Source organism: Lipophrys pholis (genome assembly GCF_963383615.2).
Source record: "Lipophrys pholis genome assembly, chromosome: 11".
NCBI classification, from domain to species: Eukaryota; Metazoa; Chordata; class Actinopteri; order Blenniiformes; family Blenniidae; genus Lipophrys; species Lipophrys pholis.
The window spans coordinates 6,542,385-6,566,193 of record NC_137631.1 but is presented as its reverse complement, the minus strand read 5'-3'; the positions used below and the strand labels follow the sequence as shown (position 1 = coordinate 6,566,193).

At 42.3% G+C, this 23,809-nt stretch overlaps 1 protein-coding gene across 1 annotated transcript in view; it reads left to right on the top strand.

Annotated features, from left to right (window-relative positions):
• LOC308116520 (solute carrier family 23 member 1) overlaps positions 1-23,809 on the top strand; it is a gene marked incomplete at both ends in the record, with an annotated part of 79,562 nt that overhangs the window by 8,464 nt on the left and 47,289 nt on the right. The window contains 2 exons of the mRNA XM_080474769.1: positions 10,876-11,031; positions 20,049-20,252. Coding sequence (XP_080330895.1) covers positions 10,876-11,031; positions 20,049-20,252 — 360 coding nt within the window. The remainder of the gene's footprint in view (positions 1-10,875; positions 11,032-20,048; positions 20,253-23,809) is intronic.

The following is a 23,809-nucleotide window of genomic DNA, read 5'->3' as shown; positions in this document are numbered from 1 at the left end:
ACACATTCAGTTCTTTGTGCAGGGAGATGACCACTAGATGGCAGCAGACCGTCAGTAATGACCAGTCCTCCTCTGCTGCCTGAGGTTGAATCAAAGACGAGGGAGGCCGGGCGGTGCAGGGAGTGGCTCGCAGGCGACCCCCTGCAGCTCTCGGCCTCTGGTCGTAGAGTTTTGGTGCGAAATAAATTTACTTTAGTCTGCTCGTTCGGCCCTGGCGTGAAATACGTCAGGCATCCGGAGAGAATGTTGGTGAAAGAGTCCAGGCCCCGTTATTTCTCGTTATTGGTGATGCAATACAGTGAGGGACTGAGGGAGACGGAGATTGATTGTTTGAATTTGCAACTTGAGGATTTAAACGGAGGGTTCATGTCACTTTGCAGCAAAATAACGATCATAACTCAACAAAGTGACGCGAGAGTTTCTCACCCTTTAATTAAGAGGAAAGTGCAAAACAGAAGTGGTGCAAAACTGGTTACATTTTTTTTTTTTTTTTTTTTTTTTTTACCATGTCTGGATTCACTTTTAAATTCTTCTATGATTTCATGTGGCTGCATTGATCAGGCCATTCAAACATCTGTGCCAATGCATTCTATCAATCTAATGAGCTCAATGAACTAAATCTGCATGTTTGGAATGTAGGGAGCTTTAAAAGCACAAAATAGAGCATTTTACGATCTTCAGAGCGCTCTTAAGGGGATTGTTTGTAATATAGTGCAGACTGGAGTCTACAACTAATGTGGACGTCGTCTTATAATTTGTCTGTAATTAGGTTTCTAAATGTGTAAAAAATCTGTTCATCTGTATCAGAATCTGTACATGGAAGCAGTTTCACAATTAGCGTTTTTCTATTTTTTATTTTATTTTTTTTTTACACTGACTTTTGCTACAGTTCTGCCTTGATAGGATTCGAAGTCGTACATACTGGGTTTTGCTGCCCTGGACGCAGGCTCACAGGCTCCTTATGCCTTGACAAATAGTTTCGCGACAATAATGCCCCCATAGAAATGAATGTCCTCACCTCCGTGAGGTGTTGCTGTCCTCTCACTCACCCTCTCCTCTCCTGCACATAAATGCTGGTCAGCAGAGATTGTGATTTATGGCTCTTTAGAGGGAGCCGGATCTTTGGGATCCGCTTCATTTCAAAGAACCATTCAAAAGACTCATTTTTATATTTACTCACTTTTAAGAAGCCAGCCTGGGGTTAATTCGCTTTATCCTGGAAATGATCACAGGGAGGAATGATGGGCTGAGATTTGGATCAGAATCATTTCAAACTCAGATTTCCCACCGATATTTCAGTTTGAATTATTCTGAAATGCCGATTATAGCTTCATTTGACATGTGTGGACACGATTTTAAGGTCTGATATGGATTCATTGTAAATATTCCACTGCCATATCCCTCTGAGTTGACAGTGAGATCACTATTTACCCTTTGTATAAAGTGTGTGTATGTGTGTAAAACTACTTTGCCCTATGTTATTCATGCAACACCTAAACACTTATAAATACACATTAATAAACAAAGCAGGCTACAATGAAGTTCCATACAAAAAGCTTTTAGTGCAGAATTTCCAACACAAGAACATTTTTAACAATGAAGAAAAACTCAAAACAATATTTTAAAATTATATAATAAAGGCTTATAATAAAGATTAAAGGTGCAGTAAAAAAAAATACTAAGTTGTTGGTCAGTAACACCTTGTATTGTTTTAGTGCAAATTTGAGAGAGAAATGTTTCACACAAGAATATTTTGATAGAAAACTCAATAGACTTCTACAATAAGACTTCAAGTATTAGAAAAATAGATACAACTACAATAAATTAGAGACAAAAATGTGCATACAGTCCGCTAGTACTACTAATACAAACTGTACAACGGACTAGTGAACTGTCCTGAGGTGCATATAGTTGCTGCTTTTGTGGTCGCAGCAGGAATTGTTTTTAACCAGGTGCCTGCCAGGCAAAGATGTGGGCCCAGTGGTTAACAGAGGCTGCTGCTGCAGCTGTGGCTTGAGTGACTGTGGCACTGGTCTGAAGTACTGGTACTCTCCACTTCATCGTCAGAGCCATGCTCTCTCCTCACCTCCGAGATTTTAACAGTGGGGTGTTGAGTTTTAAAATGCTTTGCTTTTAAAATTGTTTGTGGAGACGGACTTAAATGGCAAATATTGCACCTCGCCTCTCCGTCCGCCTCAAGGGAAAAGTGCACCCACATGCCGCTCCTTTTTCTTTGGCTCATTTTGCAGAACAAACGACGGACGGTCCTCCGCCTCCTTCAGGCCGCTGTTGACTGCACTGCCGACCCTGAGGCACTCGCTTTTTTGTTTTTCTTTGTTTTTCGGCACGACTCGTGCAATATTTGCATAATATGCAAATATTGCAGGAGTCGTTGCGCTCCTCCCCATGCTCTCGCCGTCTCGCTCAGTGGAGGAGCGAGGAGGAGCGTGTGTGAGCATCTGTGTGTGAACTCAGGGAGAGAGAGAGAGAAAACAAAAAAACAAAAAACGAACGTCTCCCAAACCAAAACGCGACTCGGCTCCCATCGTTGGTGTTAATGAGCCGGTCAAAAGATTCGCTTCGTTCGTGAACGTCACAAGTCTACTGGTCAGAGTTCTTTGGTGTGTGTGTAAACTCGATCCACTGGTGTGCAAGCAGACCAAAAGGTGTTGGGAAGGCTACTGAAAATCAGCGTATTGTTACACTTCTTTGATAAAAAAAGAAAACATGACATAGCCACTGGACAAGTAACCAGTGGACCATAGACACCGGTGTCAACAGCGTTTTAGAGCACGACAACGTTTCAAGTGGGAAAACGCATCTTTTTGCGATTTCGTTTCAGAAAAGTCGCGCGTTTACACAGCAACACTCTGAAAACGATGCAGCTGGCTTTTTTTTTATAGTGAAACCACACACGAGATGGCAGAGAGAGAGAGAGAGAGAAAACAATACGTCATCAACAATAACAATGGAGAGGATGCAACATCGGTGTGGACAGATGACAGCTTGGATACTAGTATGGGTGATTGATGTGAAACTGTCAATTTGGACTATAAAACTAGAATATGGACTTGGAGTCATGGCACTCTGGAGGCCGCTGTATCCGTCTATCTCGCGTGAGACACGGTGGCCACGGTGGGGGTGCACATGCGCAGGCATTTGAAACAGCTTTGAAGAACGAACTTTACTGTCAATGCATATGTGAACTATGCTCACACCGGAGTACTTTAGTACTTAGACATAAATCAACTCCCTGGGAAAGTGTTGCCGTTGTGACTTCCTTTATGTTTTTCTGCTTGGTGACTGATGAGTAATTGCTTGCTTGTCAACTTACTGAGGCGCTGGACTGCTTTTCAGTTCTCCAGCGCAGTAGTTCCCTTTCAAGTGAAATACTTTCCTCTCCCGACAGCGGGGCTGTCAAACACGTTTTAGTTCAGGAACTACAAACCAATTTCATCTCAACTGTACTGGACCTGAAGAATAGTGCCATAATCGGTTTTAAATGTAAAAAAAAAAAGTACTTTTCCTTCGTTGTGGCGCAGAGTATACCAAATGATGCCAATTTCAATGAAAGTAGCAAAATTTCCCCAAAACTTCTGTTGCATCATGCAAGTTTTTACAGACCCTGTCAGCGCGGCTTTGAGGTGATTCGATAGCAACAAAGCTTTTCATGCTCATATCTCAGCTCGAGTCTCTGTTGTGTTAACGGATTTGTTAAAATAAAGAAAAATTATTTGCTTGCTGGTTTGGCGGGCGGATTGGAGCTTCACGTTCCAGAACGTTTGACACCCCTGCTTTGGAGGTTTTGCGCTTTCACGAACTGTTTCATATTTGATTCCTTTAAGACTTGTTAAATATAGTTCATTCTTGTCACAGACTTATCAAGCAAGAGGGCTGCAGTTCTTGCAGAGAGGTCGGTGGAATTGGTGGAATTTCAACCGGGTAAAGCAGCAACAGAACAGCCGAGAAAGCAGACAAACTATGTTAAACTCCTTTATAGGTATACAATATGCATCAGTAATAGATTGTTTTGATATTAGTCGTCCTCTAATCAATACTTCTTGGACGAATCCTTGGTTGCAATCACAGTGCTTCTTGTGTCTCAATAGGGCTTGCACATCTAGAAACTATAAAGTTCTATATGTTTCAGCCTACAAATTTACAACCTGCCATAAGGCATCACACAAAACAAAGGATCTCCTACGATGGCTAAAATTGTCCCGTACGTCTCAGTCCGCCTTCAATGCTTTTATATTAAGAACAACCTGGACATCGGTCCAATAAATTAATCAGTCACAGTTCATCTCCACAGCACCTCTCATGCAGGTCAGTGCCATTTAAAGTGCGACACAGATGATTGACAGGGTGATAAATAAGGTACCGTCGCTGACAGGTTAACCGTGGGTGTGAGGACTGGACTGCCACTGGACCCGACACTGTGGCAGTGGTGGTGTTGACTTGTAATAGTGAAACCATGAGGTGATCAATGACGTTTGTGTTGTTTATTTCTTTTCCATAACTTTCTGAGTACTATTTACTGTTTTTCCTTGATAATTTACTGTATGGACAACACGGTTTACTAACACATTTTACTCCAGCGACAAACTAGTTTGATGAGGATTTAATCCCTTGGGAAATCTTAAAAAAATTGTATCATACATTATGATGTGGATGAATTCCATAATGCCTTTGACTGATAGGACACATCTTCCTATTTCAGTTCAGGCGAGAACAGGCACTCGGTAGAGCGCACGCCATCACCAACGCCACATTTGTCACCATCAAAACCAATGGATTACAAAGTTATTCGTTGCACCACACCACTCCTTCCATTGTTTGCCATGGTGGCTTGAGTCGCTTCATGTCATCACTGTTTGACACATTCTACAATCCCTGACGTTTGACCCCAAACCGCTCACCAGCGTAATGATGTCACTGCATCATGTTGGTTTGAAATCAATCGGATTAAAACTGACTGCAATATGATGAAAATACATTTCTGACCTTTGCGTGACCTAGACCTTGACCTTTCGCCCAATCCCTCTCGAACTTTAATGGAACTATCCTTTGAAGAAGACAAATCATCCCTGAAGATTTCATGCAACGCAGGTCAATAGTTTTTGCGAAAAGTTGGTGACATGCATACATACAAACTAATAATCAAAAAAACACACACACGGAGACACGGACAAAAAAAAAAAAAAAACAACCTTTGCCCCAACTTTCATTGGCGAAGGTAGTAATAAAGCAAAAAGGCATAATGAATTGTGATGTTTTCGTGCCAGGTCCTGTCAGGGCTAACATAAAATAGACACACAACAACACGCTCTTTTGATGAATTTGCAGTTAACCCGGCCAGCATGTGTTTTCGCCTCAGAGAGGCAGCCGGGGCTCCCACAGAGGACTCATGCAGGGAGAACATGCGAAATCCACAGGCAGGGTTTAAACCCTCGCTGTGTTGCAACGGCACCAACTATTTCACACACCTTATAAATGTCAAACTCTTAACTTGACGTACCCGTTTTTTACTATAGCGTTTAGAGTCAAAGAATTACTTTTGCCTTCGTCACGATGGCTTTTATTGCCGTTTCACCCCGACCATGTCTGCAAAAGCTGCGGTTGGACGTGGGGCCACATTAGACATGGAAGTTTAAACTCTCTCCCATTTTCCTTTGTACACTGAGGTCTGAAGTCAACCGATAAAAATGATGACTTGATGTCTTGAAAACAAAGCTCTACTTTTTACAAGGAACCGGTACTCTGAAGCATTTTTCTGTTCACTTGATTGTTTTTCGTTTTTTTTTTTTTTTTACTTTTAACAGTTTTTCTCCCTACAAGTTAACTGCAGAATTTGCTACACTTTGTCATTCTAATGACTTGTGTCATATGTCCCCACCTCTCCATCCCGGAAGGCGGTCCCATGAACGCCTCGGCCGCATTTGAAACGCCGGCGTCACGTTCTGACACACTGGCACTTCAAACGGACTCATCCTCCAGAGGGTTGGTACGAACCCTTTTGGAAACGGATCCATCCCATGTGGACTCCGTTAAGTGGGAAATGACCCCTTTGCATCACACAAACAGCTCGTTGGGGAATCACACGATGTAGCTTATGCATTCATTATACTCGCTTATACATACGACTGGTGACAGGGTCCTGGTCGACTGTACTGTTGCTAAAGTTCTTAATATCTGAATGTGTTGTTGTGGTCATTTCACCACATAAACACAAACACACACACACACACACACACACACACACACACACACACGCGCGCGTCAACGTAAAGCTAAAACCTGACCTGTCCCATGTGGCATGTTTTTAGAGGGGAGTTTACCTCTTTGCCCTTGGGGTCACATGTTGGATGGCTCCTCAGAGGTGACTTGATATAAATTTGGTTCACATCCTACATTATTAGGTACCGCCAACCCCCCCCCCCCCCCCCCCCCCAAAAAAAATAATTCCCATAAAAATCATTACCAGAGCACAGTGAAGTCACTCTTTCATTACACACACAGATTTTGACACACACATTCTCCAACCACTGGGGCTGACATAAACTGCAAAAATGTGTTTTGCTTTTACCAGATGGGTCATTTTGAGCCACCGAGAGGTATTACAGTTTGAGATCTCGTAAGTGTATGACTTGCTCCGCCGTGTGACATGGATTTTATTAAAAACAGTAAGAAGCACAGTAAGTTTGACAGCACAATTTTGCTCTCCACTGAATTGACAGTAACAACCACTAAGAGAAGGAGAGTAGGTAAGAATAACAATGACATCTTTTCATCTGTGTACGCCACCGGGGGCTGTCAGGAAAACAAAAATGAAGCAGATGTTCAAGTGGCATTCATGCTCAGAGAGAGAGAGCCTCGTCTGGAGGTGCAGAACGGGGCCGAAAAAATAACATGTCAAATTTGACGTGTTGTTTTCTGCCAGTTGTTAGTCGGTCTATCTGTGGTTTGCACAACCGTGACAAAGAACATCCGTCGACCTTTTTCACTGTCCAACACAAGACCACGGATTTGAAGGCCGAGATGATCAAAATCATGTTGTCCAGCAGCCTTGAGTGTTTGTTATGATGGTGCAGTCAGTTAATCGACGCCTCAGAAACGTTTCACGTTTGCACAGAAACGTTTTGAATTTGACATCGTTGACACATAATGGCAGAAACAATTACAAGGACGTAGTTACCATGCCAGGTTATGAGTTGGCGCTGTTGTTTTTTTGTTTCGTTTTTTGGAATGAAACCACACAAGCATGCGTTGCCGAGAGCAATACGCTTATCAACATTAACGATGGCGAGTACATGGACGTTCATATGGACAGACGACCAAGTTGGATTGTTATTTTGGTTACTGTCAACTATAAAACTACCAAGTCCCAGGAGAATTTGGACTGGGAGTCATGCCACTCTGAGGCCGCCATGTTATTGTCCATCTACTCGTGCATGTGCTGAAGGCGTATTTACCACGTTGGTGGTGCGCTTCCGCCATCTCAGAAGGTGTCGTTTTTGCCCGTCTACACAGACTCTGAGCCGGAGCAGTTCTGAAAAGTTCTACCTTGGGAGTCGTTCGGGCCCTTAATAACCTGCCAGCAGTAAGCATGAATGGCTCCGACACTCTCCTTTCAAGAATCTGCCACAGGATCAACAAATGGCCTTGCAAGCGGTACATAGAAGCACTCTGCAATGTGAAATAGTAAACTGGACGCTGTCAGACACTCCTTACAATCAAATGTGATCCATCTCTGTCATAAAATGTGTCTTTTCAAAGGTAAAGATGTTCTTATTGAGATGATCAAACATATTCAACTTCAAGCTAGATTATATTGAGAGCTGTAGCTGAAGCTCTCACGCACGATTCTATCTTCAAGGTCGATGCAACTTGGTGTTCAATGTCAAAAATACTTAGGCGCATTGACAACAGGAGATGGGAATTGAACCTCTATCCTCAGGAAAGAAGGACAATCTGCTCACCCCCCTGACTGACACCCTTCAACCTAAAGTGCCCACAACATTTTTGTCAAAGCTTTCAGAGTAGTAGGACATGTTGTTGATTTACCAAAAACGACTGAACGGACTCGGGGGAGGAAAATGCCTTCAAACAAATTGGTCCGAGTCATTTCTCACAGTAAACCGACACGCCTGTTGAAGTAATATGCCCTTCTATTAACACATTCGCGTCATCCCAGAAGGAGGAGAAGCTTCACGTTCTGGGAACATGACAACTACTGGGCTTGAGTTAGGGAGAGGGGTCAGACGGGTCATTCCCTTTGACAAACGTTTACTTTTCATGTCACTGGTAGCTGCTGCTCAAGGACCCAGAAACAGTCGACTGTCTTAAGTGTCTCAATGGTGGTAATGTGTCATTTATGGGCCGCAAATCGACTATCTCCTTACATGTAACCGCCGCAGTAAATTACATCCAGATCGTTATGCAATAGACAAATCCACAGTGCATTGCGGTGCACAGAAGTATTGTTTTGACTGAGCTTGACAAGCTTTTGGAGGATAAATTGGACTCTAAAAATGGCAGCCAGTTGTCTTTACGGTGCAAAAAGGGTCATCGCCTCAATTTCCCTTGCACTCCTTACCTGCTGTCGTTCTTCTGTTCCAGCAAGAACAGTCTGCCAGTATCAGAGAAATGCTTCATGAGCCAAACGGCATCACCCTTCCAGCTGCTTTTCATCATTTCTCTGTCTGCAAGGAACCGTGAAAAAAGAATTGGATCGTTTTTCCACTCCTTGTTGGTTAAAAGTTTAGCGAGACATTCCTAAAACAACTCAGATTTGAGTGTATCCAGAAATGTAATGTTTCTGCGATATCAGAAACATCATATAACAGAGTGACGATAGACAATAAGAGAGGACCATTACTTGTTGTTCATTGGGTGAAAACCTAAAAAAAAACAAAAAAAAAAACTATGTTGCAAAACCAAATTTCACTGTTATCATGACAACTAAAATACCAGTAACTTTTCTAAAAACCCTTTAAAATAATTTGAATCATCAGATCTCATCTTTGTGTGGAAACCTTATCCAGACAAGGCCACATGTTTACTCTCTCCAATACTCTCCCATGTCTATGCATAACTTTGACTGCAGCCTACTGAGACATCCGCGATATATAGCTGAGTCAAGTTACCTGTTATTGACACGGCGGATAGCAATCCAAGCCTTTTCTCAGCATACCTCACATATTCTAGGGGGGAACAAAGCAGGAGGAAAAGAAAAGAATAAGCACAGTTTAAGACATCACGTGCTTGATAAGTATTTGACTCGCGCCAGTGTACTGTAAGTACCTCAGATGAGGTTTTAACTTCGTATGTTGACAGCCATTAATAGCAGTTATATTTTTCATGTAAGATTTTTGGACGCAAACAAACTTGTTTATTTGATTTTTGGTGTGTGCATATATCACATGTATAAAACTGCATGCAATTTTTCCCCCACACATTTTTTTGTTGCGTTGCTCAGTTTGCAGGTGATTTAGCTTTATTGACTTAAAGTAGAAGAATAATCAGTATGGATGAAACACTACCACTTTTTTGTTAGAGTACTAATCTTTAGCGAATTACTGATACCGAGGACCAATACCAGTTTTTATTAAATCTCATTAAGTCTATACTCCATACGTAAATGAATGTATTACTATTTATAATTTATTTATTACTATTTACGATTGATATTGCAACGGCACATCATCAGTCGGGTCAAACTAAGCTGTCTCACGACGCTCTAAACCCCAGCTCACCTTCCCTATTAGTGGGTGAACAATCCAATGTTTGGTGAATTCTGCTTCACAATGAGAGGAAGAGCCGACATAGAAGGATCAACAAAAAAAAAATGATGTCATTATAAATGCTTGGCCGCCACAAGCCAGTTATCCCTGTGGTAACCTTTCTGACACCTCCTGCCGAAAACCCCAAAAGTCAGAAGGATCTTACTGGTATCAATATCGGTGCATCCCTAACGATTAGATCAGAGAGAGGGTTAGACCCTCAGCGCCTCCCAGCAAAACATACGCTGCCTCTCACCGCCAAGATGCATTAATGGAAAACAACAAACTCAATTCACAAAACTTACATTGAGCTTCTCAATGTAAATGTTTCAGTCCTGTAAGAGCACTTAAACCAAATTGTTATTCTAATATTTGCAATGTGACTCTTGCATGTCTCTGACACCGCTGTCTGCAAAACATCCTGTGGCAAGCACTGCATGATTGGAGTTAATGCAAATAATAACGGTTTCTTTTCAAAACATGGATTACTGCCTATCACTCACCACACACACACACACACACACACACACACACACACACACACACACACACACACACACACACACACACACACACACACACACACACACACACACATACCGGCACGCTCCCATACCCACCTAAGCATGTAATAAATTCAATTCAGTATTATGCTCTTTGATCACTCAGTAATTGTGAGCGAACGGGAGCTGCGCTCAGTGTTTATGTGGTGTGCAAACATCCTATTCTCCTTTATTATGACACAGCTTTGGCTTCAAATCCAATAAGACCTTTTAACACTGAAATCAAAGACTGTGTTTTCTGACAGAATGAGTTGAATGCATCCTTTTTTTTTAATTGCAATTATTGTTCTGTATTTATGTCTCATTTGTGAGAAATAAACCAATAGCTCAGTTGATGTAGAAGAAACTCCTGGTCTTTGGCACGCTTGAATTTATAATTTATCTGTTCCTCTATAGTCATTCAGGAGTGGGAATTAGTGTCCCGATAGTCTGGAAATAATTAAAGAAGAATTTCTTCAATAGTGTGATGGCTCACAGACGACACAGTAGGATTAATGTGTTATTTGTTTTTCTTTGCTCTTCTTCCCAAGGGCAAGGATGGTGATGAACAGCCACAGCTGACGGTCAACATCGGGGAGCCGCACACGGAGGAGTCTCTGGAGGAGCCAGGGGACACAGGTGTTGATTTGGTGTACTCCCTTAATGACAGGCCACCCTGGTACCTCTGCATCCTGCTCGGCTTTCAGGTAAATTAAACCCAGGAGTCTTGTTTGCGTCATGACTGAGGAAGGCTGTTATTCACCCTGGGCTGGATTCAATTATTGTTTTTCGTCTTTGAATGTTGAATCTGTGTTGAATAGAAGTGAAAGACATTCACACACAAGGCCAAATGATTCATTAAGGAAAAACAAGGTCGGTCAGACATGCACATTTTTTGACTCACTATCAGGTGGCCTCGATGCTAAATTCTGGTACTGGTTTGGTAAGTATGCTTCTGATAATAATAATAATAATAATGATGCATTGGTTTGATATGGTGCTTTTCTGGACACTCCAAGACGCTTAACATTGCATTATTCATTCACTCCATGGTGGTAAACTCCGTATGTACCCACAGCTGCCCTGGGGCATATTGACGGATACGAGGCTGCCATTTTGCACCATCGGGCCCCTCCGACCACCACCACCACCAACCACTCACTCTCACACTAAACACACACAGGCAGTTTGGGGTTCAGTGTCTTGCCCAAGGACACTTTGGCATGTGGAGATAGGAATTGAACCTGCAACATTCCGATTGCGAGACAACCGCTCTACCAACCGAGCCATGCCGCCCTTAATAATAATTAAAGATGATTTAATAATCACAAAATGAAGGTGGACACTAAACGAATGGGTATAGCCTAAACAACAACTATAAAACGGGAAAAAAATGATTGCCACTTCAGGCAAAAGCACAATTCACAAATTCAAATCAATGTAACCCACTTCCTCTGCTCGTCCATCACGACTCCCTCTTCGCCTCCTCTCGGACCCCGCGGTGTGTTTGTGTTAGTCTTTGACATGGGCATCATTCCATCAACTCACACTAGATTTAGAAAATGTATACTTTTTCACCTAAACAATAATAAATGTTGAAAATATGACACCAAAACTTAACTTTAGGTCTGAAACAGTTTAAAACAATAATGAACACGCTCACACACACAAGCACGCACGCACATTGTTTATGAGATAATGGGACTGAGCAACTTCTCGTTTTGAACTTTAAAAACTCCTGCCAATAACAAGCTCTGACACGATCAGTCTGTGTCAGTTTAATGTCAATTACCGGTATATCTTCATTCGCTGACCGAGGATGAGTAACAAATAGCACTGAAGCTGCTGAGATTCTGAACGTTTTTATGGTAGTTGTGCAAAACAAGCGCGCACATAGTAAGAGATCAGTCGGTTCTAGCGCTTCCCATAAATCATCTCCCCTGTGAATGGCAACTGAGAGCCAGAATTGACTCATAGGGCAACGGAGTAAGATGTTCTGTTCAAATTATTTTCCCTTGGTGTGACATTTACAGAAGGAATACAGGGCATCGAGATGTAGGAAAGCATGCCGCTGGAAGCCGTGCATTTTCAGAGGGTTTCATTATTATTGAAACTGACAACGGCTGAAAGAAAAGCGGTAGATTGGTGGTACTTGTGGCTGAACAAGTCCGCGAGGTTTGTGGAAGCTGAGTCCATTTGCAGCTAAAAACCTGTGCTCAGGATTAATTGGTTGACGATTGTCAAGCTTAAATCTGGTGATACCAGCATCCCAAATAAAGTCCTCGGTGAAGTCACAAACAGCACAGAATTCCTTCGGGGATTGATAACGTTTTGATTCATGAGAGGAAGCTCTTCTGTATATCACTCTCTTGCGCTGCAACATCAAGTGATTAGGGACTTTTTTTGTTCCGAATAGAGTTAATTTTTAGTAAAGTAACTCACTACCATAAAGGGTAATTTATTTAAAGTATATTCTGTAGCGAAACTCAAATCAAACAAAAGCACCCGTTTAATGGTTTATAGCATAAATCATAATCAAAATGGGATACATCCCTTGCTGGAATTCTGTACGAAGTTATAAAATGTTGTGATTGCATCTGCTTTGGTTCCTAATCAGGCTCCTGATGTGTTAATTATATATATTGTGAATGCTGTGATCAAATGTTGTGGAACTTTTCTTTTTATATTTCATCAGATTTGCCGTTTAAGTGGCATGAATTGTCTTTACTAACGTTAGAAAAATCCTATTTCAGCATGCCAGATCTTCTTGTCTTCTAAAATGGTGAGTAACTCATCATTTTGGAAAAGTAAAAAGAAAGGAGGAATCTTTGGAAAAAAACAAGTCATTTATCAGCCGACTCTAAGTCCTGCATCTTGACAAAATGAAAACAGGGTTTTGTTTTTTTGATGCTTTTTAAGAAATGGATCCCAAGGTGGAACTTTTTGAAAATGCCCAGAGTTCATCTCCATGAAAATGGGGGAAACTGCAACTTTTCTGAAGTGCTATTACTAAGCATGAAATAGTTGTGTAGATGTAGCTGGAAAAAAAGTAGATGGAAAAAAAAACCCAACAATGGCAGCCTGCAGAGTGGCATGACTCCCAGTTCATATTTCCCTTTATTGAGACCAAAACGCAAAAACAATTATTTTCCACAAGAAACGTTGTTATGTATAAAGAGTCTAATTGTACAGAGTCAAATGTGTTGCACTGTCGTGATAGGTCTGGATTCAGGGGATCCATTTGTTTTATAGCGGCAAGGTTTCATAATTACGATCCATTAATGACAAACTCCTGAAGCAATAACATTGAAAGAAATCATAACACGAGACCTCATATCAGTTCCCAGTTTTCACCTCAGTAATATAGTGTTAGTTTTCACTTTAAATACAAGACTTCCTATAACAAATATCCCAACAAGTCACAACACTTTAATTTGAATTATTGAAGTCACAAGTTGATTTCGGAGCAGAGCCTTGACATTTGAATCAAGCTGTTTAGTGAGTTACAAGAAAGTGCCAACACATGGATGAGGACGGAAGTGCTAGTTGGTCGTGAGTCAGCAATTTATAACATGAAGTGTGCTTTCTTTTATTGTTCTCATTCGCCGATTAAGGACCCCGTTTGAACCGGCGAGAATGTTGAGGAAAAAAATGAATACCATATTCAAAGCTGATCATGCTGTGATAATTCAAAGTGTGTTCGGCCTTGTTGTTTGTTGTTTATGACCAGTGTTAAGGTATCAGTTATGTTAGTGGAACATTTCGTACACCATTCACAGTGTTTAAATACTTTCCGATTGTGTTTTCCATTATTGTTGTAATATTTTTTACGCGGTCATTCATCTTTGAACTATAACAAATAAAAACATGTGCTTAGTGTGTCAGTGCTGTCCAAGTAATCCTCATTCACAGTCGTATACGGTTGTCCTACATATGTGAAGTATTACAAGTGTGACATATAGACCCTTGTAGTAAGACATCCTTGCCCTCTGGGGTTCTCCACTGCAGGTGGGCACAGAGGCATAGAGGCACAGACACGGCTTCCAGTTTCACCATTTTATTGAATACAAACACCATCAAACACCACACATTAGCATCAGTTTCTGCAAGTTTGAGGCAGAACCCCGCTCAAATGCCGTCCTGCTGCTCTCCAGGCCATGCCGCAAACCATCAAGCCTCTGTGAGAAGTACTCGACATGGAAAATTTTTACAAGCGCTTCATTGCGCCTCTGATGTGCCCCCCCCCCCCCCCCATGTACGAGGCTCTGTTTCCCCAGAAAGGAGCCTGGCATTTGAGAAGGCCAAGGTTGCACCCTATAACACTGCTATCTTCGCGCATCTTTCCTCAGCAGTGCCGGTGGCACTCATCACCGATTACTCGGATTACACAGTGACAGCGCTATGTGAACAGTGGGTGGCGGGAGCCTGGCAGCCTCTCACATTCTTCAGCAAACATCTGCGCGACAGTGGGAGGAAAGATAGCCTCTTTGACAGAGAACTCTCTGGTCTTTTCCTCGCCATATGCCGGGGGCCGGAGAATCACCGCTTTTGTGGACTACAAACCCCTCTCCGTCGCCATGTCCAAGACACCAACACCTCTTGCTACTTCAGAGTCCACTGACCAGGCCCAAGAAAGGACTTCAGGGCCTGGGCAAACTCCTGTGTGTCAGATCAACGAGCCAAACTACGTCGCCACACGCTGGAGCCATTTGTGATGCCCTAGAGAAGGTTTGACTATGTTCATCTGGACTTGGTGTGTCTGCTTCCCCCTTCCCAAGGCTTTACTCACCTCCTCACTATGGTGGACAGTGACCACTAGGTGGCTAGCGATTGTTTCTCTCTCATTGACAACATCAGCTGAGGTGGCACACACCTTCATATCCACATGGGTGGCCCATTGCAGCCTCAAGCATCCACTTCCGAGCTGTGGACAGGGGTGGCTTCGGTCCTGGGAGTTAAACTTCACCAAACCACAGTGCTAAACCCACGAGTGAATGGACAGGGTGAGCACTTCCATAGCACCATGAAAACCGCTCTCTAAGCCTCCCTCACACAGTAACTGGATCGACTGACTGCCGTGGTCATGCTGGGCCTGCGTTTGGCCCCGAAGTAAGATCTCCAGTCATTTTCTGCTGAGCTTGCGTTTGGTCAGCCACTGCAGGTCCCCGGAGAGTTCCTGCCAGAGCCATTAGAACCCTGGTCGGTTGCTGCCGAGCAGCTGGTTTTCAAAGAGGGAGCCCACATTTCCTCAATTCCGGCTCATTCATGCCTTCCCTGGTCCTATCTCCCGAAGAACCCGATGGCGGCTAAATAAGTCTTCATTCCTGCACAATGCCCACCATTAGCCAATTCAGTCTCCATATGATGGCCCATTTTGTGTCCTGGAGACAGAGCCAAGGAACTTTGCAGTGGACATGGGGGATAAACAAACAAGGCCCATGCTTTGTGGGACTAATTATTTATTTGTTTATTTCATTGCTTGCTTGTGTTTTGTTGTCAGGGCTTAAAGTCCCCTCTGAATGTTCGGAGGGGGCGCCTGTGTGGTGTGGGAAGAAGAGCTCACATTACAAGGGGGCGGGGTTAGGTGACGTAGGAGGGAGTAAGGAGGTGTGGCGCACTGATGTCCATCCATCCATCCATCCATCCATCCATCCATCCATTCATCCATCCATCCATCCATCCATTTTCTCCCGCTTATCCATTTCCGGGTCGTGGGGGTGGCAGTCTGAGCACCGTCACCCAGATCACAGTGCACCGATTAAGAACCTTCCTGCAGGTGGTGAGCCCACGGGAAGGGCGCACTGATGTGAAGCACTGAAATGGAGCACACCTCGGGGATTTCTGGCATGACAGCTGTCATTCTGCGCGTGGAGAAATAAAGGCTCGTCTCGACTCACCCCTTCTGTCTCTGCTTTCACAATTTGCACAAAAAATGGAGAGGAGGTCGATGTAGAGACGGTGCGATGTGATGATGTCTGTTAAAGCCTGGCTGCTGATGGAATTAAAAAAAAAGAGGTGAGAAGAAATAAAAAAGCTCTGCAGGCAGTCTCAATGTCTAACAGTCCAGCCAAGAACACGATTCTCTCAAATCTGAGCCAACTGAAGGAAAGGGCTTTAAAGCTTAACCTTATTCTTAAAATCTTTAACTCCACCTTTCTTCAAACAAACTTAACCCTGCGAAAAAGCCTACATCTACATTGCCTTCAAAATGCATTGATCTAAAATAACAAAAAATTAAAACACAGATCCGATTCCTCAAAAGACAACATTCAGTTTATTCGGATTACAACGATACAGGAGGAAGGACATTTACTGCCAACTTTAAATAGTTTTCTTTTTATTCTTGAGCCTTAATAATGACATTTACTGCTCAAACAAACCCCCATTTCCAGTGAGATCAGTCATTTTCTTCTCTAAAGGTAGTACGTACAGACTTGACAGGTTCAAGATGGTTTTGTGATTCTCTTTGTGTTTCAACTGTAACACGAGTGTTAATGTCTAATTTCCCATTTGAAAGACACACTGAATACTGAGAGGCAAGCATTGTATTTATGTAGGATAGCATAGCACTATAGTCTACAGCTACCATAATTCTCAAATATGGAAAATTCAAGTGACCTTTATATTTTATTTGAAAAATGGAAACATTGATTCGTGTACAAAAGTGGGCCAACAATGGTGCTGTGGGGAACGCCATAAATCAGAAAGACTACAGCAGATGAGAAATTTGGCTTGATTAGAGAACCATCCTGTTTGCTGACAAGACTTAAACCAATTTAGAACGATAACTCCGGATGCAGACTCACGCTTTTTCAAGAGACGATGCTTTTTAGCATTCAAATGAAGAACTGATGTTAATGAAAAGAAAGACTGAAACATCTGCTGTCGTTTTTTTTTTTTTAAATCACTTGAGGGCTACCAGAAACTTGGACTGAAAGTCATTTAAGATAGAAACGATTTTTATTTAAGTTAAAGGTTGGTGTTAATTTTGCAAAAAAAAAAAAAAAAATCCCAAATGCCTCACAATAAAATGCCCATAAAAAGATGTATACATGTAGAAAGAGAGACTGAAGTGTTGAAAGGTCATGACAGAGTGACGAGCGCTCTGAAGTTTTTTTTGGGAGCGACAGTAGGTAATTAGTGACGGATCACAAAGGTGGCTTTGTTGTTTTGTCTGAGAAGATTAATGACATACTTGAAACTCTGGAATTGTGCCCGATTCCCATGGACAGGACGTCCCGGTGTTTCGTTCTTTCACATTGGTTATTGCATAAATGGTTCACAACATTGCTGTATTAAAAAAACAAAAACAAAAAAAAAACACGTTCTGTTCTTGACCCAGAACTTTCTTTTAAGGAGCACATTTTGCAATTTCAGTTTCGCAAACCTCGAATCAAGATTGGATTTTATTCTGGTAATAGATCATGTTTCGCCCTACGTGCTCGAAAACCGTCTCGTGTCTGCAACATTTTTATCGATTCTGGCGACGTCCTTTATGTGAGCGCTTCATTGAGAAGTCTGCAGTCTTTGAATACCTTGAGGTCTGCGATGTGGTCATCTCACTCACCACTGTGAACTGCACGCCAGAGCTGGGTGGCGCTCACTCAGAGCGAGGATGACTATTATCTACTTATTACTGTCATTACTCTCCTGAGAGCGAGGATCAATAAATCAGTGCTCGTGTTCTTAAGGTTTTCTACTGTTGGGTGAATACGCCTTCTTAACATTTTTTACTGTTTAATAATTGTCTTGAAATTTTATTGCACTTTATTCTATCATTATTTGCCTTAAAAATCTGCATTTTATCATCAAAATTTTCTTTATGGATCTCTGCACTATCACACTTTAACTATTGTATCATATTAATTCAGTTTTATTTGTCGTTTATTTTTCGATCTCAATGTTTTTTTTTTTTTTAATTTCCCGGTTAAATATAGGGTTAATGAATTAATTAATTAATGAAAAAGAAACTAAACCTACAGATTACCACAAACCCTAGTTTAAGAAAGGTTAGTTCTCATAAAAAGAGAGGGAGGCGCAACTTTAGTGTCCCGTTACCTGCGCTCTCCTGTGAACAACAATGAGTGGAAAAACACTTCAGAGGAAGAGCGAAACAAAGTAAATATACTTTTACGTCAGAGTCGTAACAGTGGACAGATGTGGGAGCTGTAACTCCGCGCATTTGTCTCATCTTGATATTGCATCTCACAGTTCCCCAGCCACTCCATGTGAATGCCAGAGGGCGTCAGGGTTATCAGGCTGGCGCACGCCCTCATTTTATTGAATCCAAACCTCAATTCTCCCAGACAACTAAGAAGTAATTGATGTCATCTGACCGGTTTACAACCAACAGTTATCCTCCTCACAGTCTTGGGCATTCTCTCCTCAGGCTTTTGAAACTTTGACATACTTAAGGTCTGGCTGAGGGAAACAACAATTAACTGTCTGAATATGAGACTGTTCAGTTCAAAGCTTTTGGGACTGGATGAGCAAATACCTACAAATCTGTAAAATCTCAATCTCTTTATGGGGGCCAATCAGTCGCTCTTGTTTTGTGATTCACATGAGCAGATCCTTCTTGTGAATAACAAAAACAGTCTCAAGTTCAATCATTGCTTGATCTTTATGTGTCCGATCTCCTGACTTCAATTATGTCTCTTTGGAGTCGTCAACCAAAATGTTCAGTTTTTAAGGAGCACAGTTAATGTCAGCTGTGGTTCATAAAAGCGCTGAATTTCAGAATTGTTTGTATGGTGTTAGTTTACTTTAGACAAATTATGTTTGTATACTGTATACTTGTGGCTGAGATGCAGATCACTGTGTAATCTAGTTTTGCAGAGAAATAAGAGCTCACTTAATTTATATTTAGAGGTTCCTTGTTAGAAAATGACAGGAGGGACCATTTACAAAACAAACAAACAAAATAAAAAGTTTTGGAAAATGGGCCGACTCTGTCTCCATGGAAACGGGTGAAACGCAACCTTTCTGAAGAACTGCTGCTGTGCATACGCAACTCGGCCGCAATGAATAGTAGCTGGACAATAACAACAATGGCAGCCTCCCAGTCCATATTCTCCTGGGACGTGGTAGTTTTAGTTGAGAGTCGCCGTGATAGCAATCCAACTTCCTCGTCCGTCCATACGAATGTCTCTGGACTCGCCATTGTAATGTTTATATTGTGTAGTTCTCCATGTGCATGAGTGTGTGGTTTCATTACAAATACAACCAAAACCTTTTTCAGCAGTGCAGTTTTCGGGTAAATGGACATTGCTGTGTAAACGCGAAAAAAACGACGCCTTTTCACTTGAATCATTATGTGAACGGGACCTCGGTTTGTGGCTCAGTCTTCCTTCAATCCAAGGCTGGTGGTTTTTGTCAGACACCCAGTGTTGTACACGAGTTTCTCTCAAATGTGTGGAGGCCTTTTCCATGGCCCACTCGGACTGCTGAGACTATATATGTTAAACACGGCCACCGTTTTCTCCTTGATTAAGTGTTGGCACTAAGCCAAAAGCTAAAGAAAGACTGAAAGATATTAGATGTTGTTGATGGGACGTTGGAGGAACGTTTCTTTTATTCGTCTTTTTTTCTTCTTTTTTTTTTTTTACACCTCGGTTTCACATTTCCATCTCGCCGAGTTCTCGGAGAATCAGTGATCATCATAGGTGGGGATTCTGCAGTCCGTAGGTCTCGTCAAGAGTCGGAGTGATTTTCACCCCTGCAGGTAGGGCTACCAAAAGAGTCCCGAGGTCCTGTCCAGGTGTGGCAGGGCCCCCCAGACCGTCACCACCTCAGGCCACAGGTCACAGGATGCGACGCCCAGGATCCTAGCCGCCCCCACGCATCGAGGAGAGCCCCAGGCCCCCCAAGGGAAGGGGAAAAGAGGAGGAGGGTGAGGGCAACAGGGGGCGGGAGGGAGGAGGAGAAGGCGAGTGAAGGAGGCAGAAGGAGCCACCCAAACACGCCCCGGTGAGACCCCAGGCGAGACATACATGTATGTCTCGCCTGGGGAGACAAGCGTACATGTATATGTGCGTGCGTACATATATCCACACCCCTGTGCAATATTAGTTTTTATCTATTTAGTATTTTTGCAATATGGCATCCACTAACAGACAGATATTAGTTTAACTAGTATTTAAAGCAAGGACATGGAACGTTTCTAAACTATAAAAAAAAATGAAAGATAAAACCCATTGGATACATTAAAAGAAGACTAAAAGATGCCAAATGGTCGACGTGCAAAAGCTGCTAATTTTATGTCAGGTATGAGTCACTCATTGGAGTCACATGGCACCGTTTTCAAGACATTTTAGTGACTATTATGTGTTCCTGCTACAAAGGCAACATGCCGTGAACAGGTGTTACTCGCTCCCTCAGCTTGTGAAAGTTTTTCACTTTTTCACCAATGAAATTACTGGCTGGTCACATCTGCCAACCAGAAAACCAAACAGACTCTCATGACATATCTTTGTCTCATGTGTTGAGCTTCCTCCCCTTCGTGTTAAGATGAGCATGCTTGCCAGGTTTGAAGGCAACGCTCCAGGCCATCGGAGAGATCACTGACATCCGCCGACTGGCCTGGAAGCGTAACACCTCTGGCTCACGGCTGTTCCACGGTGGACGCAACAAGAGGCAATAAATGAACAGGTTTATTTATCACGGGTCTGCTGTGCCAAGCACGGTCAGATGGTGGGTTTCGGAAAAGACGTAGGGTGGAGACATTTCCGTCACCTTAAAAGAACCTTACAGGGATTTGAATGCTTACTTTTCCCATCATATCTAAGGTTTGGAAACGTGGTGAGAATAAGCAGAACATGGTGATCAAAAATGTATTTGTGTCACTGTCCTTTCAGGCTTGGGGGAGTAATGGAGTGCATGCAATGGCGTTCCGTAAAAAAAAAAAAATATGGAATCCATTACAGCACAGGAACAAAAAAAAAGAAGTGTAATCCAATCACTAGTGGTTTTTTTTTGTTTTTTTTAAAGAAGCATTTCTTAGGAAGAACACATTTTAAAATCAAAATTGATCAACAACAGAAGCGTGACAGTGCACGCGCAGTGCGACGCTTGATGACACAAAACCAACAGAATGGGACAGTGACAGAAGCACCTGCACTAACAACGCGTTCACCGCTGGATAATAAACCAACATCGCTTTGACTTGACATCTGTGAACGCGTTGAACTTCACAGTGCAAGCTCTCTGCCAACATCCCAGGACTCCTCTTAAAGAAACGTCCACAGCTATTATACGCAGAAATACACAGAAACCCAGCGAGCTAGAGCAAACGTTTGCTCATGGGCACGTCATCAACCTATGCCCTGTGCGAAGAGCGGCAGAAGAGGACTTTACCCTCCCGGTGTTTTTATTTGGGCCTCACAGCTGGAATATCACATTAATTCAAATCATAAACCAGAAACTGACATGTTTACCTGCTGATGAGTAAGTAATCTCATTTCACTGTCTAAGCTCTGGGAACTGCAATGTTCACTCAGTGGACCTTTGAAAGACGGCAAAACACTCGCAATCGACACTCATTCATCAGACTTTAGACAAAGACTTTATGCAGCTCTACGCTTTAGAGGGTTTCCATGCATTTAGAAATTTTGAAAATTACAATTTTAGATCCAAATTCACAATATTAATAGATGCGATTTGTTAGTTATTGGTGCTAAAAAGCACCTTCTCAGAAGTTTTGACAGACTTTTTCGAGCCAGTTTACATAGAGTTTCTGATACAGAGATAATTAATATTGTCACAAACTGTGATCCCATTCATGAAAACAGCTGAATAACGATTTGCCCAGAGGACCAGAGGCCCGGCATCGTCCCATCAAACAGGCAAAACCTGACTGTCCCACAGTGTTGTCGACAGACTTGCATTTGGATTTCTTACTATTGATGTTCAGTCCTTCTCCTCGGTGAAGGATCCTTCATTCAAAAAGCTCACTGAGAATTTTTTATGATTTTATAAATTGAATTCAACATAGTGCCACCCGATTTAGAAATTCTTTGGGCTTTCAGTGTCTCTGTTCATGTTAAATGTTTCTTGAAAGAAATACACTCAAACAAGTGACAGATCTCCAGCACTCTCTTGTCTCTATATGACTGGTTTTAAAGTAATCCAAAAGTAATGAAAACTATTTCTATATATTCATTTTATGGCAGTCAGAGTAATTTACTGATTATATTCTTCAACGGGTAACTGGTGATTGTAACAGATTACCTTACCTGTGCGCTAAACACCCGGAGGTTTATGCAGCTGAAAAGTGGAACCTTTCTGTCAGCGTTTGATATAAAGTTTGGCTGGAAATAAATCCTCCTCACTACCGTGCACCATTAAACTGACCCCGGACATCTGTTGTTGACATATACGAGTTGTAAGTTTGAAAAAAAAAAAAAAAAAAAAACCCTCATAAATCTTGTGAGACCTATTAACATCTGTCTTTAATTCATAGCCCCCCCCCCCCCCCCCTTCTTGAAATTCTTTCGAATCAATAGCAAGCCCGTAACCCCCCCCCCCACCCTACCTCCCTCAACCCTGTCAGCACACACACATTCCCGCATTCCCTTGTCGAGATGGTCAAAGCTCTGAATTGAAGCTTTTTAGGAGCAAGCATATAATGCTTGACCTCACGCCTCCGTCAGCCCAAATGACACATTACCTTCATTTTCCAGTATTGTGCCCATAAACACATGAAACCGACACACCACTCATTAGTCGCCATGTTTACTTGTAAACACGCTGACAAACAGGGCTGTGTTGATAGTGGCACCGCGCCATCATAATTACATAGGTTGGCCCTGTACTTGTGATGTCAGAAAGGAAGTCGGCGCCTAAAGGTCCTCGGTGGACAGTGACTTCCTTCCAGTGAGTGAACGTAGTTCGGTGTCACAGAGCATCAGAAATGGTGGGTTCAACAGACGCAAATCCAAAGACTGTCAGTCGTCAACAAAAAGACATGAAAGCCCTGTTGGTGGCATCAACGAATCTCCGTGTCAAAGTGTTCAGATGTTCCCTGGACATCTTTTCTTTTTTTTTCTACATCTTGACAAAGCAAAGATTTCAAGTGAAAATGCCAACTTTCGTTGCGTTCTGGGTGTCCGTTTACACAACAACGGAGCTCAGCGCTACTGAAAAAGCCGTTTTTTGTAAACGGCTCCCAAAGTGGAACTTTGTGAAAATGCTTGGGCTCACCACGTCTCCTACCACTGCACATGGACACCATGTCTGTGGTAAAAAAGAAAAAGAAGCCGACATGCACGAGTAGATGAAGAAGAACAACAATGGAGTGTCATGACTCTCAATCCATATTCTCCAGGGACTTGGTGGTTACATAGTTGAGAGTTACCCTGAAAAGTAATCCAGCTTCATCGTCTGTTAATACCAATGTCCTTGCACTTTCCATTAATAATGTTTGCAGCATATTGTTCTCCATATATTGTATATATATGTATATATATATATATATATATATATATA